This window comes from Sinocyclocheilus rhinocerous, unplaced genomic scaffold (genome assembly GCF_001515625.1).
Source record: "Sinocyclocheilus rhinocerous isolate Xijiao unplaced genomic scaffold, SAMN03320098_v1.1 scaffold277, whole genome shotgun sequence".
Taxonomy (NCBI): Eukaryota; Metazoa; Chordata; class Actinopteri; order Cypriniformes; family Cyprinidae; genus Sinocyclocheilus; species Sinocyclocheilus rhinocerous.
In genome coordinates, this window is record NW_015662923.1 from 223,252 (window position 1) to 241,308 (window position 18,057).

Below are 18,057 nucleotides of genomic sequence, written 5' to 3' on the forward strand. Positions count from 1 at the left end.
TATTTGTATTAACTAATGTAAACAAAGATTAATAAATACTGTAATAAATGTTCATTGTTTGTTCATGTTAGTTAACTCACCTAATTTTACACCTAATTGTAAAATGTTACCAATATTTTTTATTTGTGAACTGATGTTCAGCTGTTCGTCATAAAAGCTCTGTAAACACTGCCACAGACACGAAGATATATCTTTAATTTCATCACGCTGAATGCTCACTAAAAACTGACGTTTCCAGACCATTTCAAATTTTATTTTGACATGATACAAAGTAGTGGTATCTAAGCGGGAGAGTTGTTTACTTACTTTTGTAACGAATCAGCTCATGGGGAAATATGAATAATTAATCATAACTAGTTATAATTAATTATAAATATTTAGATCCGCTGTAGATATTTAGCTGACCTCTCAGGGTCAACTGTCTTGTCAATTCTAAGAACGTTCATTTCCTGGTTAAGGGAAATAACTTTCTTACTGTACAACTCTACACAGATAATAATAATAACAATAATAATAATAATAATAATAATAATAAAAACACTATTAAATGAAATAATTTATTTTCTGTATACAAAGTCAATAAAGATCTCAATTAGGATTACAAGGTTATTCAATTAAATTTTAATAGATACATTTTCAATTAATAAACATACAACTAGAAACATCCTAAATCTGAACTGAATTGAAAATATAGTGATAAAGACATGAACATATATCAAAATATTTCCCTACAAAAATATAGAAATACTGCACAAGTGTCACGAATCCGGTCTATAAACTTCCGTTCACTCACCACCAGAGGTCTCACACTACACTCCTTGCCTGTGTTTTTGACTGTTTATTAATAAAAGCTTGCACATGGATCTGCACGCCTCTCATCTCGTCAGCTCCGTAACAACAAGGACACAAATGAGTCTGTGAATCAATCATTTTTGAACAGACAAACTGTCACAATATTAAAAATATGTATGTGTGTGTGTGTGTATATATATATATATGTGTGTGTTATATATAAGTTAGTCGCTTCACTTCTTTACTTTAGATCCCTTTTAATTTTAGTTTAGTTTTTTTACTTTACAACTTTTTCATTTAATTAACTGCAACTAAAATTCATTACCATTTAATCAAGCATTTATGATAGTAAATACATAGGCTTAGCAATTTTTAAAATGGAAATCATAAATTATAAAAAGTAATAAATAACATATTAACCCATACTAAATATGGTTTATGCTTTAGTACTGTGTTGGGGCGTCACTTGACGTCCAGTTCGCAAACCAGTTGAGAACCACTACTTTAGCAGATGTCTTTTGGTGCAGCTCTTACTAATTCAATAGAAGCATTTCTACTATTTTTACTATGTGTTTCCAGATCCCTACTATCACTACCACTCGCATACCACGCATCACACACTGTAGGCAGCGCAATCCTAACAACCTGCGCACTTTGCCTATGCCTACTAATACACTACTTTCTTTTTCTATTGGTCTCTGGAATTGCCAGTCTGCTGTAAACAAAGCAGATGTTATTACTTCTATTACTCGTCATTCGAGACGAAACCTCATGGCCCTGACAGAGACCTGGATCAAACCAGAGGACAATGCTACACCTGCAGCACTCTCCAATAATTTCTCTTTTTCCCACTCCCCCCGTCTGACTGGCAGAGGTGGAGGTACTGGTCTTCTTATCCCTAATGATTGGAAATGTAATCCTTTACCATCTCCGAGTATCAACAGCTCCTTTGAATCACATTCAGCCACTATTACCCACCCTCTTAAAATCCATTTTATAGTTGTTTATCGACCCCCCAGGACCACTAGGTAACTTTGTGGAAGAATTATATGTGCTGCTCTCAAACTTTCATGAGGATGGTACTCCCCTAGTTATGCATGGAGACTTCAACATCCACCTAGATAAACCTCAGGCTGCAGACTTCCACACTTTTGATCTCAAGTGAGATCTCAAGCGAGTGTTAACTACGGCTACTCACAAATCAGCCAACCAACTGGACCTTATTTACACACGACACTGCTCCACTGATCATGTGCTGGTTACTCCACTGCACACCTCGGATCACTTCCTCCTCACTCTTAACCTCAACATAGTTCCTGACACAACACATACCCCTCCACATGTCACTTTTCGACGTAACCTACGTGCACTCTCACCCTCCCAGCTATCTGCTATGGTTTCATTTTCGCTGCCATCTCTTGATGTTAACAGTGCTACTGATACTTTCTGCTCCACTCTTACGTCTTGTTTAGACAGTGTCTGCCCCTTGTCTTCCAGGCCAGCTCGTACCACCTCTTCTGCCCCTTGGCTCATACTATCACAACAAAATCAACAATTCGCCTAACTCTTGTATGCTCTTTAAAAATTTTCCCTCCCTCCTTTGTCCTCCTCCTCCCCCTCCTTCATCAACGCTAACAGCTGACGACTTTGCCACATTCTTCATTAATAAAATTACAAACCTCAGTGCACAATTTGCCACACCACAAACTGTCAAACACATCTTACCAGCAAACATACACTCGTTTTCATCCTTCTCTCCACTCTCTTAGGCTAACCAAGACTTGTAATTTGCACTAACATATTGTTGCTCTTTTGTTAGTTTTGATTGCTTGTATTGTCCTCATTTGTAAGTCGCTTTGGATAAAAGCGTCTGCTAAATGACTAAATGTAAATGTAAATGTACTCGAACACACACCATGAGGGCCTTTCATGCACAGGGGGTCAAAACACGTCTCTCATCTCAGTGAGTTACATTTTCTCTCATTTCCTCTTAAAACTGAGATGCCTTGGTTGCTGTTCCATGGAACAGATGGTCTGCGAGTACATTATCTCTCCACAGAGACGTTAAGGAGAAAAAGACTTTCAATCTGTTGAAGTCTGGCTTTCTTTCAGACATTATCACCATTTTCTTGCATCAGCAGAATCCCCTACAAACACTTCTGTGGATTCCAGAAATATTACTTTACCGCTTGACTTTGCTGTCTTTGAGGTCCCAGTGTACACCAAAACCTAAACCAAACTTTGAAAATCTTATTATAATAAATGTATCTAATTATAATTCACCTCAACAGTGTACAAGACACCAGCATTCACCTATTTTTGGTCTATAAATTTAAATTTAAATCCAGCATTTCAGAGACACTGTTATGATGTGTGATCCTGGGTCTGTCTTGCATGTTTGCCACAGTTTATGTACTGATCGAATTATGATATAATGAGGCACTGCAATATATTTGTGACGTATGTTTCACAGTATAATGTGGTAGTTGTGATAGTCAGCTCTATTGTATAATGGCCACTCTGCCAGCTGTCATAACTGTTAAACATTATTGGAGACTGGACTCACGATATGGAGCATGATGTAGTCTCCTAGTCTGGGGGCGCTGTCAATGCGGACCAGAATCCCATCCTTGATGGTGGTGCTGAAGCCCACCGCCAATCTATCGGTTCTAGTGCTGGGCCTCTCGTTATTGGGCCATGTGTATGTGATAAGTCCTCCGCCCTTTCCAAAGATGTACGTTGCTCCAGCTGCAGGGAGGAATAGAGAAAGAATTACAATAATGAATGGTCAAAATGTCTTGGAAGGTATTAATTTAAATATAACCTGTTTGTACGTTTGTACAGGTGGAACATAAAATTGGATGTGTGTCAAAATATCAAATCTGTGCATTAATTATTGGGTAACACTTTATTTCGATAGTCCACTTTAGACATTCTATTAACAGTAAGTAACTTTGCAACTACATGTCAACTAGCATTTAGTAGAGTATTAGTAGACTGTCTGCTTAATATCTTCTCTTTCTTTGTCAACTTATTCTACTAACCCTAAACCTACCCTAACAGTCTACTCTGAGAGTTAGTAGACATGGAGTTGCAAATTAATGAGAATTAGTTGACATGTAGTTACAAAGTTACTTATAGTTAGTAGAATGTCTAAAGTGGACTATCGAAATAAAGTGTAACCAATTATTGCACTTTAACAGGCATTTCTGGCTGATGTTGGTAATATTTTCTGAAGTATAATATTAACAAGAAAAAAAAACTACTCTTGCCTGGATAATTTTAGTAGCTTTACTACAAATGAACATAAAGACAGTAAGACCTAAAGTAAAAGAGTGCAGCTAATTGATAAAGCTATTTGAAACCGGAAGCTTTTCAGTTCACTGTTCACTGTACGTCTGGCCTATTGGTTTTATTTGTCCTATTGCTTGTAATTTGCTTGTGTGTTCAATGGAATCTTAGCTGTTCTTGCTGTGTTGTTTTAAGAAATCATCTGAATTCAGTATTCCAGAATTTTATAAAACACATATGGCTAAATCCTCAGCTGCACAGATCACATGGTGGATTTAAGACCATTTTAGTATATGTCTCAAATGGTACCATGGTTTAGGATCGGGCTCTTGTTTTATCATTGTGATTCATGCAGAATTAATTACAAGTTGGTCTGAGATCACTGTGAAACCTCCAATGGGGGCGCTAAACAAGCACATATCTTTTTATGTTAGTTTTAGTGACCTAATTTTCATGGCAACTCTTAGACCTTGGCTGGAGTGTCCGGCCCTTGAGCTGAGCTGTGGGTTCAACGCTTGGCCCTCAAGACTCTTAAACGGGGTTCTATCCATGGAAAAGCTTGAAGTCGCCAAAAAAAGAAAAAAAAGACTAAAAATCCTCATACATTATACATGAATCTGTAACTAGCGAACAAAAGCAGACAGAGAAATAAAATCAAACAACCTTTTCCAAGTGCAATTTTACAAACACAAAAGGGCAAAGGAAATAAGCTGGACATTGGCTCCTCAGGAATAGGCTCATTATGCTTTCATATCACACCCATAGCAAAAGACAAAACTAGTGGCAAAACTCCAAAAAGTTCCTTTGAATCATAGTAATTACCGCTCTTAAATCAGAACCATTTACAAATATCTGGACAAGCATGTAATCAATCATGTCCAGGTCTCTGAATCTTTTGTAATCTATTCCAGGGATCATACTCTAGACATAATTATAGTTGTGTTCAACATAATGGACAGCAACATAAGCAGCTGCCTTTTAAAGTAGAATCCTAATAGTCACAGAACCTACAAGTAATCGATCTGGAAAGTTCTACATAAAATCTGTAAAGAAACCTATTAAAATTACCAGTACATTTTCTGTTAAAATTACGGACAATACCTGCAACACTAAAACACAACACAATGCATAATTTAAAATACATGTAAAACAACTGTAAAAAAAATCAATACATTAAATTCTATGTATTGATTTTATATTAACAGTAACGTGAGTATTTTAGGGACTTTTGCGTGAACTTCACACAATCACTCAATTTGTTTTTATTTATTTTATTTTATTTTATTTTTAATTTATTTTATACACTCTACTAATCATAGTTGTAGATGAGCCATACAATTTGGGTAAAATAATTAAATTATTTAAACTATGTTTACAGTTTTTTTTTTTTCTGTATTGTTTTATATTCCACATTTCTTCATATAAGTGATTCTGGCTTAAAATATAGACTAATAAGATACCTTGCATTCATGAAATAATTTCATAAATCTTATATTAGACTATTACCACATGTTTAGGCGAGTTCTCGTTCGCGTTTCTTTGAGCAAATGCACACAAAATTATGTCAAAAAGCATGTCTCCATGTAAACATTTCATTTATGAATGTAAACACTTAAGAAAATATGTGACAACATCCTCTTGTAATTTGTTTATTTGTTCTTATTTTATTATTGACTGATTTGCTTTTGTTTGCTAATGTTTGAACTTTACATTACTTAGGCTAGTATTAGTTTTTGCTGTGACTGTAAATTGGAATTGAGAATTGTGAAATTTTACTTGTATTTAAAATGTTGGTATTGTTAAGTCACATAGGTCAAAAACGAAGCAAAACTTTATTTATTTATTTGAATAAACACCACTGTCTATGAAATGATAACACACTTCAGCCTTTAAAGCATTTGTTAACAAAAGGGATGAGTTAAAATCATCCCAGGAGACAGAGAGACATATGGGAGTGAGATGAAAGAGAATGTATCACATCGCATACATATAAGACCTGTGCTGGGTCAACCTAACTTGTCCCGAACTAATATGTCTATGCTAGGTCAACACTCTGTTTTATTAGATAGATTACACGCTTGAGGCACAGAGTAAAATCCTGACCTTCGGGAAACTATACCACAGGATCTAACTCAGAATTCTTCTATGTCTCCAATCATAGTTCTCGTGAGGACGGACACGGATCTGAGCTCAGTCTTCAGGGAGTTGTCCTCATATACCATGCCTTCTCTGTGCTGTGGGATGCCATGAAATACTGCATCCACACTGCACTCCAGGGACCCAATTATCCCACTCAGTGGATTTGCTAAGTAACAAGAGACACCATTCAGTCAACACTACGTTTCTAATGGACCCTGCACGGGTAGGCTTAGCAAATGCCTGACACACAAAAAAAGCTATTTACCAAATTTAATCGCATCAGGGCTTTAAGCGACTGCACACGTCCATTTAAATGCTGCCGAATTGGCAGGTAGACTGAGAGTTACTTGCAGTGTTGATAGAGTGAGGGAGTGTCTTGCATTTAGCCATTGGTGTTAAGAAAAAGGGCTAAAAGAAGTGAGATTGTAATTATGCCACAAATGGACTGTTTTTAATGAATACTGAAAGCTTTTGAAAGTCTGGTGTTTTATGTATGAATTCATTATGGGCAAATTGCATCTTCTGGAGCAATACGTACGTTTGTGTCTTCTTAATGGAATTTCAGGCTGGTGAAAACTTCATTAAAAAACTTCATTACAGAAATGCGTTGATAAAGGGTGATGCGTGGCATTCATTTTCAATTTAATATACTAACACAAATTAGTGTGTACACTAAGTGTGTGTGTGTGTGTGTGTGTGTGTGTTTAACAATGTATTTGTTTGACGCATAAAGGTAACTATGAACATGATGTTAAGAAACACATTGGACTAAATATTGCTTTCACTGGGCACTGCATGTACGCTTTTTAACATTTTGCATAATTCATTTAAAATGACTGTAGTTACGGTCTTAAGCAAAATAAGATCTGCTATAATTTTGCTGTCTGGTACAACATTAGTAGATTATCAAATATTAATTTTATTGTAAAGCAAAACAGATACTCTTGGACTTGTTAAAAAGGTGACTGAAAAAACAGTAATAACACAGTAATTGATGACACAGCCCCAGTCCCAAATGGTTCACTTAATACGGTCTTGTGGCCTTCACGAGTGCTCTCTGTGGCTGCTATTCACCACCGAAGCACCATTATGCCTAGCCTGCACTGGTGCAGACTATATAGTGGACTATTACCCAAAAGTCCATGTGGGCTGAAAATGCCATTTGGGACAAGGCCTTAATTAATGCGCAAACTACAACCAACCAACCAACTGGTTGGCACCAGACAGAGAAACTGTTGAAAAATGTAGGCTTCTCTGGATGTCAGAACATGACATGGACAGATGACATAAAATGGCCAGTCAACACTGTCAGTCATGATTAAAAATGATAAAACTGCTGGTGTGCACAATCTGCCTGGATTTTACTAAAAATTTCACTGTGGTCATATACTACAATATGACTTAAAATAATTTTAAAAGATGGCAAAAATACGTGCCCAAAGACCCAGAGTGAGAGCATACACTTGGTACAAGCCGTGATTTTAAATTCTAAAGTGGTATCTCATGAGCTTTCAACCATGCAATATGTCGGAGGTGCAGAAAACATGTTCCATGTAGTTCAACACAGAACCACGGACATGAAAACACAAGAGTACAAGAAAAACAGAGCAAATACACTCTGTCTCCAAAGCATGGATGTATTTGCTTCTAGTCCAGTATCAAGATCCAAACAATGGCTGCCCCGCTCAGTGGGCTCTGGGCACAAAAGCTTCAGTCTTGAGCCAAGTTGTTGCTGGAGAGTGGTTCAGGAGAGGAGTTTTTATGTGTAGGTCTTTCCGACACTGACCTATTTGTAATCACTCTTTGTAATCTTGTAATCACAGTTCTTACAACTGTGTGGCCAACAGCCAGGCCATAATTGAAATCAGACAGAGACAACACAGTGGTACAAGTGAAGTGCAAACGAGTATTTGAAAAATGAGGTGGTTTCCAGATAAAAGCTTGTCAAACACATTTTTCCTTACTCTATCTAATGAACAAAAATAACAGAGTAATATTTTATATTATATATTTTAAGGGAAAAAATTAGCCTAAAGGTAAATATTTGAATTAATTATGTTCAACTATAAGTATTGGGATCAATTAACTTATTTAGGGAATTCTTCACTGAATTCAGTATTTGAAATTCAGCAGATCAACAGCCTAATCAAACCATCAGATTGATTTTAACACACTTTTGCCACAGCCTGGCAAAAACTCCGTGAAGGACTTATTCCAGCATCATCATCTTCATTTCAGAAATTGTAATTGTATACTTTCTGTTCATAGACAGTGGTCTTTAAACTGTGAGGATGTCAAACCCTCAGCAGGTGAGCGAGTCAATCAGAATTCAGACCTTAGAAGGAAAAATATACGCTTTGTCTTCCTCCAAGGTGCACTGGTTGTTAATGAGAAAACTCTTGAGAACTAATGCAAGCCAAAGTAACCAAATATTAATAACATTGAAGATATAAGATATATAAGATATAATGCGATTCTATATATATATATATATATATATATATATATATATATATATACTGTATATTCTCTCCTAAAACAATCTCATCTTGATGAGGTGTTTTTGCTGCTATGGTAACCAGAAGCTTGGTTCTGCATATTGGCAGTACGGAGATAATTCAACAGACACCTTGACATTAAAACTCATTATACTGTGAGACTGTTGAATGCTTGAATCTGATTGACTGAAGAATGTTCTAGGTTGTGCAATTATTTTCAGGGAAACGCACAGCTAAAGTAGTTCCAGGGAGGTCTTGACTGCATTACATGTCCATATCACTTCTCCAAACGATTTCAGCTATTTCAATGGTCCTTATAGCCTACAACAGCAAAATAACCAAAACCCACAATAAAACTGACCAAGCACATAAATGTAGTAAACAACAAGTTAAAAACTACAAATTATTTCCATGTTTTTGCCACAAAATTACGTTTTATTATGTACGGAAAGCACATTATCTCTTTCTCCCTTATAAATGCACACACATACAGTACTGACACGCACTCGCGCAAAAACGTGTTGTCAGCACTGCTCTGACGATTTTTATCAGTAAAATAGTTTAGGAACTTAAAAGCTACATGACATATGTATCACAAGCAAGGCAATAACGGCACTGTTCTTGAAGAAGATTAACTTACATTTTCGCTATTAGTAGAGATGCTGCTGCTGAACAATGTTGAGAGACGCACAGACTCAGGTAATTCACACACGCTTAATCTCTCTCGCTCACTCTCTCTCTCTCTGTAATAATTAATAACTGCATTAGTCTGCTATCAATGGCTCAAGCCTCCATTACTAGGTCTAAAATGATGTTTTGGAATTAGCGTGGGATGAGATGCGTAAGAAATTAATCCTTCACACAAGAGCATTTTAAGGGCAAAAACTTGACGAATGTCTTGAAATACAACATCTGAACAATATTTGAGGTTTGGTAACTGTAGTATAAGCGGAATAATTGACTCTGGTCCGTTGAATTATTAGAATATAATGCACACCTGATTATTCCTTACTGTGACAAACTGGTCACTCATAGAATCATGCTATAGCCATTTTCAGATTTTTCATATTGCCTTAAAATGCTGCCTATACACAGGCAGCTAAATACGTTTTGGAACAGAGCACTCTGAAACATGTTTTCTTGCAATAATGTGTGTGAGTGTGTGTTTAAATGCATCTTGATTACACCAGCAGTATGTTCAGTAGGCCTATAAGTGAGTATTTCTCTGAAACTAGTAGACAAATGCATGCTGTGCAAATCATGAACCTGTGTTAATGACATAGCAGGGAAAAAAAAGGATACTGGCAAATAATTGCCATTTCGAATATTGCCTTTCATGCGTACAGTGTGTAATATAGCTGTATGAGAATGTGAACTATCTGCAAAGTTATGAAGCCAACAGTGCATGGTAGATAATGTTATTGTCTGTCAAAAAACAAAACAAAACAAAAACCAGACGCGAACAACTTGACCCCCCTTTAAACAGTTACATGTGGTTAACATCATGTTGAGAAGATGCTGTGTAATGTAAGTATGATAAATAATAGACATTTGTATTTTCTATCAATCATTCAAAATACACTTAATTCTTTATAAAAGATGTGCCAAATGCTCAACTAATGCAGAAATGTATATAATGCTACCTGTCGTACTTCGTGGCAGCAGAGGATTTCACCTTCGATTGGCATTCTGATACAGTTCCCACATGAGCACCTAAATAAATTATAACTATGATGCTCCAATCACGTCTTTTTTACTACCACAAACTAAGTTGACACTTACCACTGAGAAACATCCTGCTCCAGTCGTGCTTGCGAATCAGTGTCTGGTTGATCAACTAGACGTTTCATGATCAGACCCAGGGTCAAATTTATAAGGTAAAACCGATACCATCTTTTCTCGATATATTCTCTCCAGAGCTGCCATTCAGTTATGGCAATGGCGTTTCGTTTCTGACACGTGCTGTATGCGGTAGACCAATAACAAAGGACTGGGCCATCTGACCAATCAGAGCAGAGTAGGCTTAGGAAAGGAGGGGTTTAGAGAGACTAAATTAAATGTATATTATGAGAAAACGAAAGTGTTTTTTTTCACCTTTCATGCATATAAACCTGTTGTAGGAGACTCCCAAAACAATATTAGGGACCTTAAAAATGACAGATGGCTTTAAGATGTTGCTACAGAAAGCAGCAGACAGCAAGGCAGCTTACTAGGTTTTGAAACAGAGCCATTGACAGTTAACCCCCCACTAGTTCAATCAAAGGAGATAGAACCTCAAAGCATTTCAAGAACAGCTTGATTTGCTATCAGCCCAACAAAAAGAGAATGTTCTGTGTGTGTGTGAACAGGAGAGTCAGCAGGAGAGTCAGATCTCCATGAAGGCTGCCTACTTTTCTGCACCAAATCTGCAGCAGCATGAAGGTGTGCTCAAAGACTTCTTTAAAGTCAGACATGCCAAAGTGCACCCCAATTCACACACACACACACACACACACACACACACACACACTATCTCACTCAACCTCTACCACATCTCTGACACACTGTTTGTTGTTGGTGCACAAATGGATGAAGAGATGCTGGTGCCTCTTTTTTATTTCAGTTTTCAGTTGCCAACCTCTTAGGGGTCCATGTGATTTGTGGAGATGTTTTGGAATTAAAAAATAAAAGTGCAAACACATCACACGGCTACAAGTGTGATATTGTGTTTATACAACAGATTGAAGGCACAAGTCTGTAAATAAATAAGAAATAACAATGGGATGTCTCAAAAAACCCTTTTGTGTGTGGAACTATTTCGTTCTGCCTCAGGTTTATATCTCAAATGTAACGAAGTAACGAAGTAAAACTAGTAACGAAGGAATGCTGAGTTGCTTCATTGAAGTTGAGGAAAGCAATATCTTTGTCACAGTATCCTTTCAACAGTTATGGGAATTTCCCATGACAGTGCTGGTCAATGCATTTGTTGGTTGGGTCTTACAAAGTGTTGGTTGAAAGTAGTATAATGTTCTTGTTTTGGTCCCTTTCAATATAAAAGTCTTTGCTTCTGACTCACTCATTTTGCCCTCAGCCAAAACTACTTACTCTTGAACAAATAATAGTTTAATGAGACCAAAGATTGCCTGTTATATATACCCAAAACAAAGTATATCTTATGTTTAACCACTATAGAGACATCATAGCCAATGGCAAATTCCAGAAGAACTGGCCGAGGTAAGGCTGTTCTCGGCAGGGTACATAAATGCTGAGTGCGCTGAGTGTGTCAAAGCAAATCTTTAAATAGGCGCCATCTTTGCAAATAGTTTATAAATATATGAAGTTTAATACACACACACACACTCAATATATATTTACAGTATATATATATATATATAGTGTGGCCAACTTAATGCAAAAGAGTAGTGTCATGATGTCATGACAGGCAGTGGGAGAGCAGACAAGGATCTATAGCTGGAATCTGCAGATGAGCAACATAGTACAAGTAGTGACACATAATAAAAACTATAGCAACTCAGTGACCTCCAGCAATGTAACTGCTGAATGTATGAATTTCATTGTCGGATAGGAATATCCATGTCATATGTTACATCAAAATCAACAGAAAAAAATAAGAAAGTTTTTCAAAAGGACAATTTTATAACCAAGAACATTTGCCCCAAAGTTCCTATTACTGTAATGCAAATTATTTTCATTCTCATTGCTGTAATGAAAACCCTTTCAGACACAATTAGTAATATTATGTTTTTAATTAAAGTCAGCATAAAATCATTACTTTAGCATAAAACTTTTGAGAAACTGACATCCTATGGTGTGATGTTATACACTATCAAAAGCTGTTTTAAACAACATTTTGTTAATTATTTTGTAATTAACCGTATCATGCATGAAGATATTATGACATTAATGAATGTCTGAATGGTGTTTTTATACTTTTACAAATGCATATGTCACACCACAGGACCATTTAAGTAGGGAAAGGCAAACAGCTGTTCAAAAAATGTTTAAAAAGAAATGGTAACTAGTGACAGTAATTATTAAAAAACACTTTTACTTATACATTCATATAATATAAATGATTATGGGGTATAATATGCTTTTACAAGATTCAGCCAATGAGCCTTAAAGAACGAATAGCTAAAATAATAGCTAATAAGGTTTAGATAAGTATTTTGAAATCTGAATATTTGGATATTTAAAAATTACAAGTGCAAAGTTATTCTATAGCTCCATCAGAAACATCCTCACATCACCTAAAACACATTCATAAGGTACCATGGAGCGTAAAACATCGCAGTAGAGGTGTGTTGGTGCATCAGAATATGTGGTGACCCTTGGAGACAGAGGACGCACCATTAGAAAGAATAACCCATCCAAAGATGGCTGCAAGTGAAGTCTCATTCATAATTCAGTCATCTCGGGGGAGGCACTACTGCCTGCTCGGCATTCCGATGCCTTCCAGCACTGAACAGACTGTGTGTTTGAAAAAAAAAAAACAGGTATAGCAGGCTGGTATAAAGAAATAACTTCATTACGTATATGCCATATGAATATGTAATTTACAAGAGAAACAATGCACTGTATACTATAATAAAACGCTAATGGTAAAGAGATATCTGAAAACCTATCTATTAAAAGTGGCACAAGAGTTGTTTACATATGGAACTTGTCTGCTGAAACTCGATGTTCACCAATGCATATTATCTACTATTTATGAAAATCAGTATACAGTGTGTATACTATGTGCAGTATGTGAATTTTCTGTGTATAAGGAATACCCAGATGACCTACTGTACTTGTCAAACTGCATAGTACACAACTAAACCTCACTCACAATCCAATGGGCCTTAATTTTTAAGATGATGGACATGAATTAAACATGCAGCAACATCATAAACATTGCCGCATGCCACTGTTTGAAACAACATTGTATACTGCATTTCTTAAAGGGGTCATAAACTGGCCTTTTTATTATTTTATACTGTTGTCTGAGGTCCACTTATGACGTTCGCATGGTTTTTACATTCAAAAACATCAAAATCAATAAGTAATAGGCTATTTTCTACCCTGCTTTTGAGGCTGGCTCAAGAAACGCTCGGTTTTTATGGGCGTGCCGCATTGAAGACTTGGAAGTAAACACCCACTGTTATGATTGGATAATAGTTTTGCATAGTAAACTACCTTTCTGTGTGTCTGTTTGACAAGCTACGTCCTTCATAGTTGGAGCCTTCTGTGACTTTGGATAGATACACACAATCAGGACATATCAGGCGATCTCTAACAAAGCATTAGTGACACAAATATTTTTTACTCACATAAGTGTGCTGCACCATTCCTGTCGGATCCAATATTGACGGCACAGCATTGCTTTTTAATATCAGTCTCTCTGCAAATCCAGCCTCGACCTGTGTCTTGTTTACAAAGGAATCCGCGGTGAAATGAACCGAACAAACGCTCAATGTTTTACTCACATGAGCTGAAACTTCATTACAAATAAAGTTCAACCACGCATTCCTAATATTTGAATCCAAAGGAAGGTTATGCAGCTACTGTGTTCTTCCACAACCAGGCATTGCACAATATTTTGCGACCTTCAACGACATGTTTATTGCTTGGTTGCTCGATCTGGTTTAGCACCACTCATGTTATTGTGCGAATCAGTGGGCGGAGCTACAGAATTAGGCATTGATCTTCTTCTGTGGAGGCGGTGTTTAACCTATCTATTATGTCATAGGTAGGCACATTCCAGGATCTGGCGTTCGATGGGCCTGGTGTCAATAAAAGCTTTTATTTCAGTAACAAGGATGTTTTCAGTTCTGAAACTTACAGGATATTCTTTTAGTACGATGATCTCTTAAATGTCAAAACCTCAAGTAAAAGTTGATTTCTCAATTCATGACCCCTTTAAAAAACAGAATTCAGCACACTGTATATTAGACTTCACACTAAATCTTGAAATTCACCTTCTTGCTGGCAGCTTAAAAGTAATTAATTCCCCCATTGGGGGTCCCTTATGCCTCGTGGGGCTATCACTTTGAGCTCTGCTTGTAATGAGTGTGGGAGAAGGATGTAGCCAACAAACAAACTGATGCTGTTGGCATGGCAATCTGCCATCAACAAATACACTCTCAATGGGATAGGAATCTTGACATGACACCTACCGGACTCTAGCTTGGACCTGCAAGGACAAGGACAGGATAATGAATGAAGAGCTAATTTCACTGATTTCTCCTTCATTTTTTCTTCTTTTTTTTTTTTCTTCACAGGAGAGAGACGACTTTTTCGCTCTTACACAAGAGCTCATGCTAGGAAACTGTTTGCTCAGCGATATTTACACTGTCAGGATATTTACAGCTAATAGACATTGTAAACATAATATGTGTTGAGAAAACCTTAAAGGGTTAGTTCACCCAAAAATGAAAATTAGCCCACAAATTACTCACACTCAAGTCATCCTAGGTGTATATGACTTTCTTCTTTCAGACGAATCCAGTCGGAGTTATATTAAAAATTGTCTTTGATCTTTCTCGCAACACTGAACTCATACGTCATCCGCCCAGAACTGCTTCCGTGTAGGACTTTTGGCGCAAGCTAGATTAAAGTGATTATTACGTTTTGAATATGGATAGTTTTCTTACAAAAACGCATCGATTCGACCAAACAAATCTGAGTGGCACATTAATACTAAGACTGCTTTTACAGCAGAAAATAATTTTCTTGATCAAAAAAGGTCAGTTTGGTTGATTGATTGAGTTTACTTGAGTAAAAAATATTTGTACTATGTGAACTATATTCAACTATCTAGTACAACTAGTACAACTGCCATCTCATACCATCTACTTAAATCTGTTTTAAGCACAGCTGATCAGTGTTGTAGAGAGAATAATCACTGTGTCCTTAGAAAGCAATATTGTTACAGTAACTACAGTATGTCACTCCATAATAAGAAAATGAATGTTATTTCAATACTATCCATACATATGAAATAATGGTGGCCAATGATGGTGTACGTTATAGAGAGAAAAAACATATTTGTGAAATGCATCCATCTATTCAATCAGCAAGACCTTTCAAGAACAAGAATTATTACCCTGGTTAAGAGAAGGCTGTATTAATGTTTTCTGTGAGGCTGTGGCTTGAGTGCTGTCTATATGATCTCCGCAAGTCTTGTTCTGTCCACATGCGTTGATGCCTTCTTGCTGAACATGTGCAATTTAACACACCTAGGGGCACTTGAGCGTCCTCTATTTATCCATGAGCACTCAGGGAGATGATGAATTTGTTGCAGGGTGAGAGTGAATGAATTTCCACAAACTCTGATCAGCGACGGGAGGACATGGACAGACACCAAGGGACACAGCCTCTATTCAACCCTCTGTGAATGATTAATGGCTGGTGTGTGTCCTGAATGAACACAATAATCACCTCACATGTAACAGGGGACACAGTGGACCCTACACACCAACATGCATGAGCTTGTATACATACACACTGTAGATGAACATACATACACAAGTGAACACACAAACTGACCTTAATCCATGTCCTAACCAAGCTTACAAAACAAAGCTATCTGTCTCTCCACTTCCAATGTAAAACTGCTGTTTTGATGTTGCGCAATCACGTCAAGCAGAAAATTGTTATTGTTTAATGTATACTTATGAGAACTGAGATTTTGGACCAATGAGTTTTTATAATATTCCAAATTGTTTGTGTAGAAGCAATTTTTACTCAGAAATTTTGCAAATAATTAAAAAGAATTGGCAAGTAAGTAGAAAGACTGAAATGGACATTTATTGCAAAACATACTCCAGTTTTTGCTTTACAACTTCGAAAAACTTTTAAAAAAGTATTTTAAATAAATAGAAACCAAGCAATTAGGTGCATCCAAAATGACATACTGTCCGAGTAGGCAGCCTATTACATTTGATGAGGAGCCAACTTCTTAACGGTTAAAAAAGTATGTATGTAATATGAATTAAATCCAGAAATACTACATTCACCATGTTGTGTGACCTATAGCGATAGTTGGTCTCATGGGATAGTAAAGTTTCCATTGGATGTGCACTTCAGAATCTTGGAGGGCATAGTAAGTCATCTAGGGACTTGTTTTATGAATACTATGAATTTGGACATACTACTCATTGCACATATTGTTTTTCGTCTACAATATAAATATATTCAGACACAGGGTTTGTGTGTTGGAGCATGTGTGGTAGCCACTAGGCAACATAATTGCAATCTGAAAGAGTTCAAAATAAATGTACTATCTGAGCTTAATAAATGTACGTTTTTATTTGTTATTTTTGGCTAATTTGATCATGTATTTAAGTTATTAATATGCATACTGTAATGCACTGGATGAATATTGGGGAAGCTACAGCCCAGCTACCCATTTGAAAAAAAAAAAAAAATTTAGCCACACTACAAGGTACTAAAGAAAGGTAGCTTAGATTTTTCAGCTCTCTTGGCTTTGAAGCCATGAGTCGGATGATCATTTGTTCTCCTTGTAAGATCACTACTCTTGTATACTTTATAATATAAATAATATAATATGAATAAATACATTAAACATTTTTAAGTTAATATTAATTGACATACATTTAGACACAAGATTGTCAGTATTGACTTTTTTTGCTCAATTCTGCCAACAAAAAAAAAAGTTTGAGTAGTGTTTTGTTCCTGAATGAATCAGCTGTTTTGATGAATCGGTTGAATGAATGAATCAGCAACTCTCTCATTAAGACAGTGATTGCCGTCACCTACCAACAGTTTTAGTTTCATTTAAAGTATAATTGAACTTGTTCAACATTTTGTATCTCTATATTCAATATATTTTATATTTGACAGAATATCTTATAACTTTATTTATAGAAATGTAACTGTAGTGTAAAGGCATTCATTCATGGTATCTGCACTGAACAGTCTGTTTAAATACATCTAAATGCAGCTTCTCTGCCAACTCTGCAGTGCAAAAATGGATTTAATTGATACTTATTTTAATTGACTGGTAACAGCCCTATAGTGTCTTATTATTTTCATTGCATGTGTTAAATGCATTTAGGAGTTTAAATGAACAGAGATGCATAACATTTAAAAAGTTTTGAAAAGTTGCTCTAAAGGTAATAAATATCTCCTGGAAATCAATCTAAGAGAGCAAATAATTGAAAATTATATTTCTGCCACTGCTTACAGGTTTGGGGTTATTTTTTTAAATGTTCATCCTTGTTTCACTGATACCTGCAAAGTTTCCTCCTTATTCGTGTCATAGAAATGGCCACCCTAAAACAATGTGACATAAAATAGGTTGCATTTTTCACAATTGCTGGCACAAAGTTAT

The 18,057-nt window shown here is 36.2% G+C and overlaps 1 protein-coding gene across 1 annotated transcript in view; it reads right to left on the reverse strand.

Moving 5' to 3' along the window:
- The window catches only part of LOC107728340 (neurexin-3b-like), a 250,258-nt gene that overhangs the window by 70,189 nt on the left and 162,012 nt on the right, over positions 1–18,057 (reverse strand). Inside the window, exon 15 of the mRNA XM_016538481.1 lies at positions 3,359–3,540. Coding sequence (XP_016393967.1) covers positions 3,359–3,540 — 182 coding nt within the window. The remainder of the gene's footprint in view (positions 1–3,358; positions 3,541–18,057) is intronic.